Raw genomic sequence first — 12184 nt, 5'->3', positions numbered from 1 at the left:
GGGGTCACCAGGAGCGACCCCACTCAGAGCAGTGGTAACTTAAAAAAAAATGCACAACCTAAAAGTTAAGAATTATGTTTTACTTGGCGGACTTTCTGCGGACTCGAACCCTTGAAGCAGCTCTCAGGGACTGCTCCAGAGAGGTCAGGGAGGAGCCAGGATATAGAGGAGTTTTTGCAACAAAAACCAAAACGTGGGAACATCAAAAGATCACTGTTAGTTAAAGAAAAACCAGACATCTCAAGTTAGCGAATTTAGCGCTTTTCTACGTATGCGAAGATGCAAGAGTCTGGGCTCATTGAAATCATTCCTTTGATGTGCACCTTAACCATCTAGGGCCAGTATCCTGTTTTGTTCCACCCTGAATCCCCTCAGGGTACACAGTTGGGGGTGGCTGCAGTGGCTGATGGCCGCAACATCTTTTGTTTACTGACATGGCAGGTGACATTTTTCGCCCACAGCAGAGTCCCAACATCACAGGACATCACAATGCTGGTGCCTGGACATGTGGAGGGTTTGAGATCCTCAGGGCCTGGCTCTGCACGGCCGTGTGACCCACTGGTTGGGGGGGGTGCTGGTGCCAGGGCCTCGGGTTCAGTGCTCTTGTCAGACATGAAATTCCTAATAACTTTGGACAAGATGCCCTGACAATTCTGTAGCGGGTCCTGCTACAGAGACCCAGGGGTGGGCCTGTTTCTAGGGCTGGGGAAGGGAACAGAGGGAACAGGGCCACCCTCTGCTTGTTTTCCCCCAAGGATGGCCCATAGAGATGGAGGGATCCTTGGCACAGGGATGGACTTTTGAGGAGGCCAGAACTACTTCCCCTGTCCAGTCACCTTCTCAGAGGGGCCTCCGGGACCACTCTGGCCACTCCTGGATGGCAGCACCCTGATTTATTTCTTAATGGATAGTACATTGTATATTTACCTGTTTGTCTTGTTCATAGAAGCTCTGTGGGGTAGAGTGTGTTGCGTGCATTTCTGCATCCCCCACGCCCTGATAAATAGTCGTCGAACGAATTATATTTACATATAAAAACAAAGGCTGTTTCACCTTTAATATGAGTTCCTGTACCGTAAGCTGCGCTGGGGAAACGATTCAGACTCACTAAACATGGTCTGAATCGTTTACATCTCATTCGCTAGACGGTGCGCTCCTCGAGAGCAGGGGCCAGGAACCCAGTGAGCACGTATTGGTGCCCCCAAAACACCCGGATGCGCTCCCTACCCTTGTGCTCGCCCTGCCCCTGGGCTTCAGCAGGGCACGTGGGGCGTGGCGTGGCGGGGCGGGGCCGGACTACGCCTCCCGGCGGCCCCCGCGCGCCTGGGCGGGGATGAGGGGGCGGGGCAGGACGCCAGGGGCGTGGCCTGGGCGGCCGGGGGCGGGGCCGACTACAAAGCCCGGGTGGGCGACGGGGCGCAGAGTTCCCGCAGCGCCGGCACGAACGCGACGCAGCGCAGTGCCGCGCGTAGAGCGGGAGCGACCCGCGAGTGGACGGGCCCGGCGGCTGGGCCGGCGTCCCTGCTGCCCCGCTCGATCCCCGCCGCCCCCAATGAGCGCAGCCTCACGCGGCCCGGGTCCGTAGGCGGCGGGGCGCCCCCCATGCTGCTGCAGCCCGCGCCGTGCGCCCCGAGCGCGGGCTTCCCGCGGCCCCCGGCCGCCCTCGGCGCCATGCACGGCTCGCAGAAGGACACCACGTTCACCAAGATCTTCGTGGGCGGCCTGCCCTACCACACCACCGACGCCTCGCTCAGGAAGTACTTCGAGGGCTTCGGGGACATCGAGGAGGCAGTGGTCATCACCGACCGCCAGACGGGGAAGTCCCGCGGCTACGGCTTCGTAAGTGGCCCCGCGGCCGGGCGCTCCCCGCCCCGCACTTATCGCGGCCGGGCCGCTGAGTCAGCCGGCGGGCGCACGCCAGCCCCGGGCGCCTCCCGCCGGCTCGGCACCTGCTGCCCCCTCTCGGGCTCCAGCCGGTCCTGCCCCCGCCCCCCAGGCCCCGTCTCCCTGCCCTCTCCCCACGCCCGGTTTAAAGGGAGAGCCGCTGTGTTCAGTTAGGTCTCCGAAGTTTGTGGAGAGGTTCTCGGCACTTCCTGGAGCAACAAGCGAGCGAGGAGCCGGGCTTCAGCCCCGGGCGCTCAGGAGCTCTGAAGCAACCCCATTTTATTTTCCAGTAGCTCCCTCAGACACCCCAAACAACCTAAGTAAAAATGGGCCTGAAGACACCTCTTCTACTTCCTTTCTAACTAGGGTGTTCCTAAACCCCTCCCACGAGGAGGTTTGTCGTCCCCACTGGCCGGGACCCCTGCCTCCCTTCAGGGTGGCCGTGTCTTCCCTGGTGGTTGTTTCCGTCCTTGAGGGCAGTGTTTCCTAGCACTTGAACTCGGGGGAGGAGCCGGGGCCCAGGGGCAGCTTTGGGAGGGCCCCAGGTTGGGGTCAGAGGGGACTGGGCTGGACGCCTTGGGTAATGGGCACCCGGGGCGGGGGGAAACGCGGGCCCCGTGCCAGGGCTCTAGAGCCCTCTCTCCGTTCCCCCCGCCGGCAAGGGAAGCCCCTGATGCGTCTGTGCTCCCCCAGGTGACCATGGCTGACCGGGCGGCGGCTGAGAGGGCTTGCAAAGACCCTAACCCCAACATCGACGGCCGCAAGGCCAACGTGAACCTGGCCTATCTGGGCGCCAAGCCGCGGAGCCTTCAGACGGGTGAGAGCCCTGTTCTCCTTCCCTGGCATTTCTGGTTGCTATATTCAGCGTTGGTATCTGTCGGGTGAAAAGGCAGCCGCCCGCCCCCCCGCTCCCCCCCCCTCCAGGGGTGGCAGTCGGCTGTCATGTGCTCCCAGAGAGCCATCTCAGAGTAGTCATCTCCCAGCTTGGAAGCTGAACCCCTTCCTCTGGCTGTGTGTGCCGGTGGGACAGGGCGAGGAGGGCGCGTCACCCGGTTGTCAGCTGTCCTCACCGGAGGGAGGAAGTTGGTCCCTGGGGCTGGAGGTTGGGAGGATCGACACCCAGAGGCTGCCGCCTCTCGGGTCCCTCGGCCTCCTTCGGCTGGGAGTTTCGGGGTTCATGTGGAGGTGGCCTGGGAGGGGAAAGGAAGCTGATTAACGCGTTGGGTTAGAGATGGGTGATTGTGAGGTGCTTTCCTGTGTCAGGCCGGGCCCCTAACTGGTCCCTCGTTTTAGGCTTTGCCATCGGCGTGCAGCAGCTGCACCCCACCTTGATCCAGCGGACTTACGGGTGAGTGGACAGGGCTGGCTGGGGTGGGGGGCGGTAGACAGGCCTTGGAAGCCAGGCCGGGGGCTGTGGGCTTCCCGGGTCTTCTAGTGCAGGCGCCCATCGGTCGGAGGGAGCCTCTTACCCTGGGACCGCCGACGCCACGGTGGTCGGTTGCGCTGTCTGCAGCCACCTTTCTGCGTCTGAGAACCGACCTTTGCTCCAGCCTTTCAGAAGCGTGATTGTGTTTTGGGAGTGGGAGGGAGACAAGCTGGGAGAAGGGGGAGAAGGCAGGTTGCGTTTCTCTGTCCCCCAGAAAAGGCCGCACCACAGAGACATGGGAGCATGAGCTCTGGAGCCTGTGGCCTGGGTTCAGATCCCGGTTTCTCCTCGCTGGGTGCGTGACCTCCGCTCACGCAGCCACCAGTGCCTCAGTTTCCTCACCTGTGATATGGGATGGTGACAGCACCTCTGAGTTCTGTGGGTGGAGGCCTGGCATGGGCCCCATGCAGGTTAGGTAAGTATGCTGGAAGGGTTTGCCGACTAGGAAGCAGGCCAGGCTCTTTGAGGGTGCCCCTCTGACCTGCTCCAGTGCCCGACAGATGGCGGCAGCAGGTCACTGCCAACCGGTCCAATGTTTGCGAAGCTGCAACAGGTGAGCCCGGATCAGGGCCAGATGTCCCCACCCGAGTGGGCCCGGCCTGTGGACGTTTCGTCTGATGCGCTTTAGAGCAGTGTGTCCGAGCCTCCTCCATCCGAAAAGGGCCTTCGTCGTTGTCTTTCTTTGTTTTTTTTTTTAAACGTCTAATAAGGTCTAGCAGGTGCTTGGGAAAGGACAGAAACTTTAGGGGCACAAAGGAGCCTGCCATGCTGGCTGACTTCCCAGCCCTGTGACTGATGCCGGCTGTGTGCCCCAGTGCAGGGAGTGTGCTGATGGGGATGGGGATTTGTTCTGGGGGGGCAGATATAGAACAGGCAGCCCCTTTTAGAATGTTAGAACTTCTTAAGCTATCAGAGACTGAATCCCAGACCCTGCGTTTTGTGCTGAAAGTTGCAAGTGTGTATGTGTGTGTGTGTGTGTGTGTGTGTGTGTGTGAGCGAGCGTGTGTGTGAGCGTGTGTGTACCTGCCCCAGAGGCTTGGTTTAAGGGGCCACCTTGCTCACTGGGGCAGCGTGAACCGGGCACTGGAGCAGGTTGGGAGTTGGGCTTGGGTGGACTGGGCAGGTCAACCATGATTTCGGGGCTGCTTACCCTGACAGGCAGCCTCTGTGGCAGCACAGTGGCCCCCACGTGAACTGGAGGAAGTGTGTGAGCCCAGGTCCCGGTCTGTTCTCCTGAGAGGAAGCCTGGAGGGCGGCAGGGAACAGGGGGTTCTGGTTTCCTTCTCGCCCTGGGATGTGCTTCACCTGTGTCTGCAGCCATCTTGGAAGGTGTTTCGGGACACCCCTGTCTTCCTGCCATCACCCAGGTTCTTCCTGTTTGGGTTCAGGCCATACGAGGAGGGTGTTCCTCACTTTCCACAGCCCTGGCTCTGTTCCCCAGGGCAGGGGCTGGGCCAGGGGCTGGCACGGAGATCCGGGCGTGAGCCCCGAGCATGTGCGGCTCTTTCCTGCTTGAGATGCGACCGTAGCTTCCCGCCCGAGCCTGGGCTCCCTTTTGATCTGTCACAACTGCCTCTGGGACTTGGTGAGCATCAGCACTGGGCCCCTGGAGCCTGCAGACCTGGGTTCAAACGCTGACCTTGTCACTTACCGGTTGGTCCATCTTGGCAAGAGATGTTCTCTTCTGAGCCTTCGCTTTCCTCATCCGGAAAATGGGAGTAATAACCACCGGAGGCAGTGCTGGCCCCTGGGCCAGGGGCTCCATGCCTGTCTGCCTTCTCTCCTGCCCTCGCGGCAGCTCTCTAAGGTTGGCACTGATATTACTCTTGCTTCTTAGGTGGGGAAACTGTGGCAAAGAAAGGTTAAGAAGGTTAACAACCTGTCCAGGGTGGCTGAAGTGACAGGATTTGAACCCACGCGGGCTGGCTCTGGAACGCGTGCTCTCAACCGCTGCTCTCTGGGGCGGGTGGGTGGGAAGGGTGCTCCGACCGTTTCCCTCGTGGTCCTCAGAGCACCACGCATGGCAGGGTGGTCAGGCGTCGGTCACCGATTTTACTGCCATGTGCTCCCGACTGCAGGCGACAGCGTTTTGTAAGTGAATCTGCTGGCTGGCCATTTAATACCTGTGACGACAAAGAGGCTGCTGGCCCTATTTGTTGGTTACCAGGGGGTGGAGACCCAAACAGGGACAAGGATCAGAGGGACAGTCCAGCTCTGCATTTCCAGCGGCCGGTGGACCGCAGCCTCTCAGAGCTGTGCCGCCTCCCGCCAGGCCTCGCTGAGACCCCAGGGGGCAGGAAGGGTGCCGGGCCGGGCTTTTGGGGTCAGCTGTCTCCTCCCAGCGCCCGCCCGCCTGGCTGGAGAGTTGGGCTGTCAGCGTCCCTTTTGATTTTGCAAACAACGGGCCTGGGCTCGGCTGGGCCTGACTCAGCGGTCGGTGGTGGTGGCTCTGGGTTGGCAGCAAGGCCTGGGCAGCCCAGAGTTTGCAAACCCGTTAACCCTCTCCTGCCCCGCGGAACTTTCCCCGACTTTCTGGCCCCGATCGTGTGCCTGGGACAGCTCTAAAGATTCCACAGCTTGCTTCTGGGCAAGGCCGCTGCGGAATCCTCATCTGGCTGGGTCGTAAATGTCAGCATGGAAAGAGTTGCCAAAGAACTTCTACACTCGCTGCTTTTTGCTTGGATTCCCTGCCCACAGTTTTTGTTTTCTTCAAGAACGGGATTTTTCAGGACCTGACGCGACCGGGACACTTCCGTCACGTTACCTACGTGGGGCCGAGGGTTAGAGTTAGGGTTAGGGTTTGGAGAAGGCTTCTTTGGCAGGTGGCAGGTGGCTCGATCCCGGCGGGGGGACTGCGGCCATAGACCCCCCAGCCGACCGGCCCTTTGCTGATGGGGCGGGACAGTCAGCAGGCTGCAGGCACAGGTCCAGGCAGAGTGTTGGGTCTGGCTTGGACGGGGCCTCCCAGTGTCAGGGCTGTCTGTCCAGGCCTGGGCCTGAGGCTTGTAGGAGCTGAGGTTTGTCCCAGGCCTGGCTGCACTGGGAGCCTCTCCTTGGGTTATTTCTGAAGGGCCAACTGCTTCTCCGGGCTCAGCTCCCCACCCCAGCTTCTTAAGGGTGCCTTGTTGTGGGCTCCACAGCCGTCCACCGCAAGCCGCCCCCCTCGGTGCTGGGTTGGGGCCAGTCTCTAGGTCCCAGATGGCAGGACAGGGTCCCGGGGCTGCTGGGTGTCAGGCAGGCCTCGTGCTGGAGCAAGGCCCCGGGCTCAAGGCCAGGCCCAGCCCCTTCTCTCTGGGCTCATCTCCCCGTCTGCGGGGTGGGGACTGTGTTGGTGCCCCTCCCAGGGCCCACTGGGGATGGGACCCTCTCCCCGGCACGTGCACACACTGTTCTTCCTAGAGTTTCAGGGCCCCTACACCCTCTGTGTGAAGGGCCCCAGTGCCCAGATGGAGACCTGCTGCCCTTACTGTGACCAGGCTGTGGGTGTGTGCCTGCCCAGGGGGTCTGAGCAGAGTGTCTGGGTCCCCAGGGCGGGAGAGGGGCCAGAGAGTGACAGGAAGATGTCACGGAGCACAGTGGGCTGGGCAGAAGGCCGAGAGCTGTTCCCAGAATCCTTCATTCATCCAGTATTTGTTGAGCGCCTGCTGGATACTTTGAATAAAAAAGGTGTGGTTGGTTCTCAATCTCGCTTTCTGGCGGGGAAGCCAGACCATTAGACATCCACGTGGGCACCCGAGGGCTGAGGTGGTGACGGGGACAGCTGGACAGGGCAGCTGGCCGGCGGAGGGCCTCGTGGCCTGGGACAGGCCTGTGTCGAGATTGTAACGGTGGGTGGGTGACTGTGCGTGCGATACAGAATCATGGACTTACACCCGAGGACACCCCTGAGCTGGTGGAATCCGAGCCAGGCCCGGAGCCAAGCTCAGAGCGACGGTCCGGCGTGCGCCTCCTGGGTTTGGTAGCATGTTGGGTTATGAGACGTCACCTCTGGGGACCCCACGGGAGGGCCCTTGGGGCCTCTCTCTGCTGTGTTTGTGCTTTCCGGAGAGTCTCTCGTGATTTCATGATACGAAGTAAATAAAGCCGGGGGGAGTCGCAGCGCCTGAACAGGGGGCCTGCGCCTTGGAGGTGTGGTAGGAAGTGAGGTCAGAGCTGGAGGATATGGGGGCAGAGAGGAAGCTGGTGCCCTCCCGGGTGGTATCACGTGGCTTGTTTTTACTTTCAGGGTGTCTGGGGTGGCCCTGCCCCTCCCCAGCCCGTCGCTTCCTGTTTGGCACTCGCTGGAGCGAGGAGTGGGCCGGCGCGTGGCCCTCCCTGGCGGGCGGCCCGCGCACACCTGTTGTTTGTCCCCGTCTGCTGTAACAGACACTGGCCTCAGGGGCGGTTCTCGGGCTTCTGTCCAAGGATGAGCTCTTCGCCGGCCCCAGTGGCCCTGGCAGGAGGGGCCCCCGTACCGAGGCCTCGTCAGGAAGCCTCTGGTCGAAGGGAGAGGCCTGACCACTCGCAGGCTGATGTGGGCGTCTCACTTGGCCTCACGGGTGTGTCCCAGAGCAGGGACCCGGGTGGGGGGCGCCCAAGTGGGCGGGGCCGCCCCTTCTCACTGCAGCGGGAGGAGGCTGTGTAAGGAGCCTGGAAGCCCCGCGACTTGTCCGTGTGACCCTTTGTTCTCACGACGAGTTTTCGTCCTTGAGCCTCAGTTTCCCCATCTGCCATGTGGACGTGATGCGTGCCCTGCAGCGTGCTGACGGGGGGCGGGGTGCATCTGGATCATTCTCCTGACCCCTCCCACGTGGCTGAAAGGAGGAAGCTGTGCTTTCTTTCAGCCAGTTTGTGGCAGGTTGGGGACTTCGTGGAGATGGAGGGAGCCCTGGCCCTGCTCGTGATTACGGAGCTTCCTTTGGCAGAGCGGTGGCGGCTCGGGTGGCGACAGGCGCTCTGCGGGGAGAGGGGCAGCTGGGCAGGGGAGGCTGGTGTGAGTGGTGGGAGATTGGCGGGGTCAGAGGCCCAGCAGGGTGGCCTCAGCTCACGTCGGGCCTCGGTGGCCCAGGGGAGCATTTGGATTTGCCTGAGTGCTGGGGGGCCGCTGTGGGCCCTGAGCAGATGAGGGCCAGGTCACTTGTGTCTTATAGCGTCTCTTCAGCTGCTGGGTAGGCCTGAACCACCGAGGCCAGGGTCGGGGCGCCACTAGGGGACCTCGCAGTGATCCAGTCCACGTGCGAGGCCGTGGTGGCCGCCCGGGAGTCAGGAGCTGTGGGGTTCTGAGCACATTTAAAGAACGTGTGAAAGAAAGTCTGAGAAGATTCCAGAACTTTGGGCCTGAGCTAATGGTGGGTCAGTTGGCCTTGGCAGTGAGGGGAGGCTGCAGTTTGGGGGGAAGAGCGGGCGTCTGGGTTTGGACAGGTTCCGGTGGAGATGCCGGGCCAGGGTCTGGCACTGCCCCGTGGGAGATGTGTTTTACCTGCTTTGTGGTCCGACGGCCCCAGGGAACCTGGATGTCCCCCCTCCGGAGAGCCCTGGGAGGCCCCTCCCCGGCCCGAGGATCCTGAGTTGTGCCCCAGCGGCCGCCGGCTTCTCCGACCCCTCAGGCCGAACCTCCAGAGAGCAGAGAAAGTGAAATGGGCTCATTTGCCTTTTTTCTTTCTATTTTTGGGGATAGCTGTGCATTCACCAAATGAGTGCTTGGGGCTGCAGCTGATCCCTTTCCGCTGACAGTTTTGCTCTGAGTGTGTGGGTGGCGTGCCCGTCTGTCTCCCGGGTGCCGGCTCCCTCGGCCCCCTCACCTGCCCCAGCGTCCCCGGACGCTCCTGCGCAGACCCCAAGACCTCTGCCTTCAGGGCTCCAGGGGAGGCTCTGTTGGACTCTGTAGCACCCTCAGTTTACCCATGGGGAAACGCGGCCAGAGAGGGCCGATAGACTTGGACAGGCACGGCCAGGACCCAGGCTCGGTCCTCGCCCGCCGCCCTGGTCTCCATCGGCCGAGGCAGCTGGCTGGCTCCTGGCTGTGTGCCGCTTGCCCTGGGTGCGTGGGTCTGGGCAGAGATCTCGGCCATCACCCTTTCAGCAGGGGGTGCTCAGCCTGAGCGTGTACCCCCCCAGGATGGTCTGGCCTTTTTTTTTTTTTTTTTTTGTGGCGGTATGCGGGCCTCTCACTGTTGTGGCCTCTCCCATAGCGGAGCGCAGGCTCAGTGGCCACGGCTCACGGGCCCAGCCGCTCCGCGGCATGTGGGATCTTCCCAGACCGGGGCACGAGCCCGTGTCCCCCCGCATCGGCAGGCAGACTCTCAACCACTGCGCCTCCAGGGAAGCTCTGGTCTGACCTTTTGAACCTGGCTGGCTGCAGCCCTCTTCCCAATCTGGGGGTTTGGGGGTTTGCTTTGCCCAGGCCCTGGGCATCGGGTCAACTGACTTTTAGGTTCTGACTCCAAACCTGACCGTCCTGCTAGCTGGTTTGCTTTTCCCTCCAGGGCCCCGGGCTACCCTCCATGGGGCTGGGCTGGGTGGGGGCTGATCTTGCCCTCCCTCAGGCTCGAGGAGGGGGTCTCTGGGGTGTGGAGAGGGGGCAGTCCCAGCCCCTGGGTCGAGGCCGAGGCTGGCAGGTGAAGAGCCAGACTTGAACTGAGGCTGCGGGTTCTGCTTCCCCAGGGTCCCCGGCTGTGTCGGCCGGGCTACTTCCTCTGCCTCCCCAGGGCCGTGACTCCCGGCCCAGGAAGCGGCAGCAGCCCCGGAGGGGCCCCTTTGCCACTGGGTGCCCGCAGGGCCCTTGGCATTTGGGTTGGCTAGGCACTTGGGACCCAGCCGTCCAGGCCAGGTTCCCGCCCTCGTGGGGCTTGCATTCTCGTGGGGAAGACAGCGGCGCAGAAGATGGATGACAGGGTAGTCTGGGGTTGTAGGAAGGAAGTAAGGCCGGTGGGGGGACGTGGTCAGGGAAGGCCTCCGAGGAGGTGAGGTTTGAGCTGTGGGAAAGAGCCTGCCAGCAGCGGGAGCAGCAGGTGCAAAGGCCCTGTGCTCGGAGAAGCAGGTGCAGTCTGGGGGACGGAAAGGAGCTCTGGGAGGCCGGAGTGGGGACAGTGGGCTGGAGGTAAACTGGGGAGGTAGGCTGAGGGAGGCCCTGGGGGGTGGGGAGCAGTCAGGGTTTGGCTCTGGGCAAAGGGGAGGCCCCTGTGGGGACGTGCCTGAGTGGCATGGTCTCCCGGACTGTTTTTAAGACGACCCCTGGCCGCAGAGTAGGGGGCTGCGCAGCAGGCCTGCCAGGTCTGGGTGGCATGCAGGCTTGCTGCTGGGGGATGGGGGGGAACGGGGGGAATTGGGGGACTGGGGGTGGGGTGGGGTGGACGTGGGCAGGGGAGTCCCCGAGGACAGAGCGTGCCAAGCCTGTGCCCTTTTCAGAGGCCTGCAGAGCAAGCACACGGAGGCCGGCAGCACCCTGACCTTTCTGGGGAGTAGGCGGGGCGCTGAGGAACCCGCTGGACGCCCACCCTGTTTCCCGGTGCCAGGCGCGTGAGACCTCCCCCGTTGTGGTGTGTGGGCCTGGGAAGGGGGCGCAGGGGCTGTGCTCAGATGGGGCCAGCCGGCGGTTTGGCTGGGGTTTCCTTTTCATCGAAGAGTCCAGTGGGTTCCCGTCGGGGGGCGGTGTGTGTGCACCAGCTCAGTCCCTTGGTCCCTGCCTGGACTCTTCCCAACCCTCTGCATGGGTGTCAGTGGTCGTGACAATGGTATTTGCCTTTTTCTTTGCAGTTTACAGCAGGGTCTCGACCTTACCGTGATGCTGGAGGGTTCTTCGTGGTCGGCGGGGGCGGGGGGGGGCATCCTGTGCACTGTTGGTGGTGTCCCTGGCCTCCACCCGCTGGCTGCCACTGGCACCCCCCAACCCCCAGTGTGACACCAGGAATGTCCCAGATGCAGCTGAATGTTCCCTGGGGGCAGAGCCGCCGTGGCTGAGAAATGCTGTTCTGGTGGAGGGTCTCGGTTCTCAAGCCCTGACGTCAGCCTCTGCCAGACCCCTTTTACAGATGGGAAAACTGAGACTCACAGAAGCTCTGTAATTTCAGCGCAGAGCTGAGGGCCCCGGTCCCCTTCCTGGGGGTGGAGGGGGAGCTTCGCAGCTTCCTCCCACCTTGACTCAGCAGTGCTTAACCCAGTGGCAGAACCCACGCCAGCCGTTGTCTCCCTGGCCGTGTGACTGCTAGTGCCTCGGCCTCTCTGAGCCTTGGTTTCCCTCTCTGGGAAATAGGGTAACAGCAGCACCTATTTTATGGCTGTGAAATGCTTCATAAGTCATCTTGGGCTTTTCACAAACAGAGTGGGGAGTGGGGAGAGGGTGCTTGAGGGAAACAGGTGAACAAATGCAGACACGCAGTGTCCCCGCAGGCCAGGAAGCAAGGGAGTCCCCCTTCCTGTCACCCTGAAGCTTATTCGCCCACACCGTGTCTGAGCGTCCCCCAGCAGGGCAGCTCTGTGGTGGCCAGAGCAGAGCTTAGTCCTGACGACGCTGAGTGTCAGAAACCTGGTAAACGTGACAGCTGCCTTGGCCAGCAGCCTTGAGGCAGGTGTGGCCAGAGCCCCGGGTACTTCTGCCGTGGGGACAGTGTGTGCCTGGTCCAGGTAGTGGTTCTGCAGTGTCTGTGTATCCGAATCTCCGGGGGCCTGTCAGATGCAGGTTCCCGGCCCCCATCTGACTTGGCAGTCTGCGGGGATCCACGTTTTTAGCAAATGCTGTCTGAAGCAGTGGTGCGCCTGCCCGTGTTGGGAGAAGTTCTGGGCTCAAAGCTTCCATAGCTTCCCACCAAGGAATGTTCTAGGGTTCCGGGAGCCGCGTGGGGCTCACGTGGTGGGGGCATTGATGATGCCCAGGGCAGCACAGTGGGCACCGCACCA

At 62.2% G+C, this 12184-nt stretch overlaps 1 protein-coding gene across 4 annotated transcripts in view; it reads left to right on the top strand.

Moving 5' to 3' along the window:
• Positions 1 to 1396: 1396 nt before the first annotated feature.
• RBM38 (RNA binding motif protein 38) overlaps positions 1397 to 12184 on the top strand; it is a 38648-nt gene continuing 27860 nt past the window's right edge. The window contains exons 1-4 of one of the 4 annotated variants that reach the window (XM_060122718.1): positions 1409 to 1839; positions 2578 to 2701; positions 3178 to 3232; positions 3525 to 3725. In XM_060122718.1, the coding sequence (XP_059978701.1) occupies positions 1603 to 1839; positions 2578 to 2701; positions 3178 to 3232; positions 3525 to 3725 (617 nt within the window). In that variant the 5' untranslated portion in view covers positions 1409 to 1602. Of the gene's footprint in view, positions 1840 to 2577; positions 2702 to 3177; positions 3233 to 3524; positions 3726 to 12184 lie in introns of all 4 variants that reach the window. The other 3 variants (XM_060122719.1, XM_060122721.1, XM_060122720.1) reach the window with 3 other exon arrangements.

Source organism: Lagenorhynchus albirostris, chromosome 15 (genome assembly GCF_949774975.1).
Source record: "Lagenorhynchus albirostris chromosome 15, mLagAlb1.1, whole genome shotgun sequence".
NCBI classification, from domain to species: domain Eukaryota; kingdom Metazoa; phylum Chordata; class Mammalia; order Artiodactyla; family Delphinidae; genus Lagenorhynchus; species Lagenorhynchus albirostris.
This window is presented reverse-complemented; position numbering and strand designations above follow the sequence as displayed.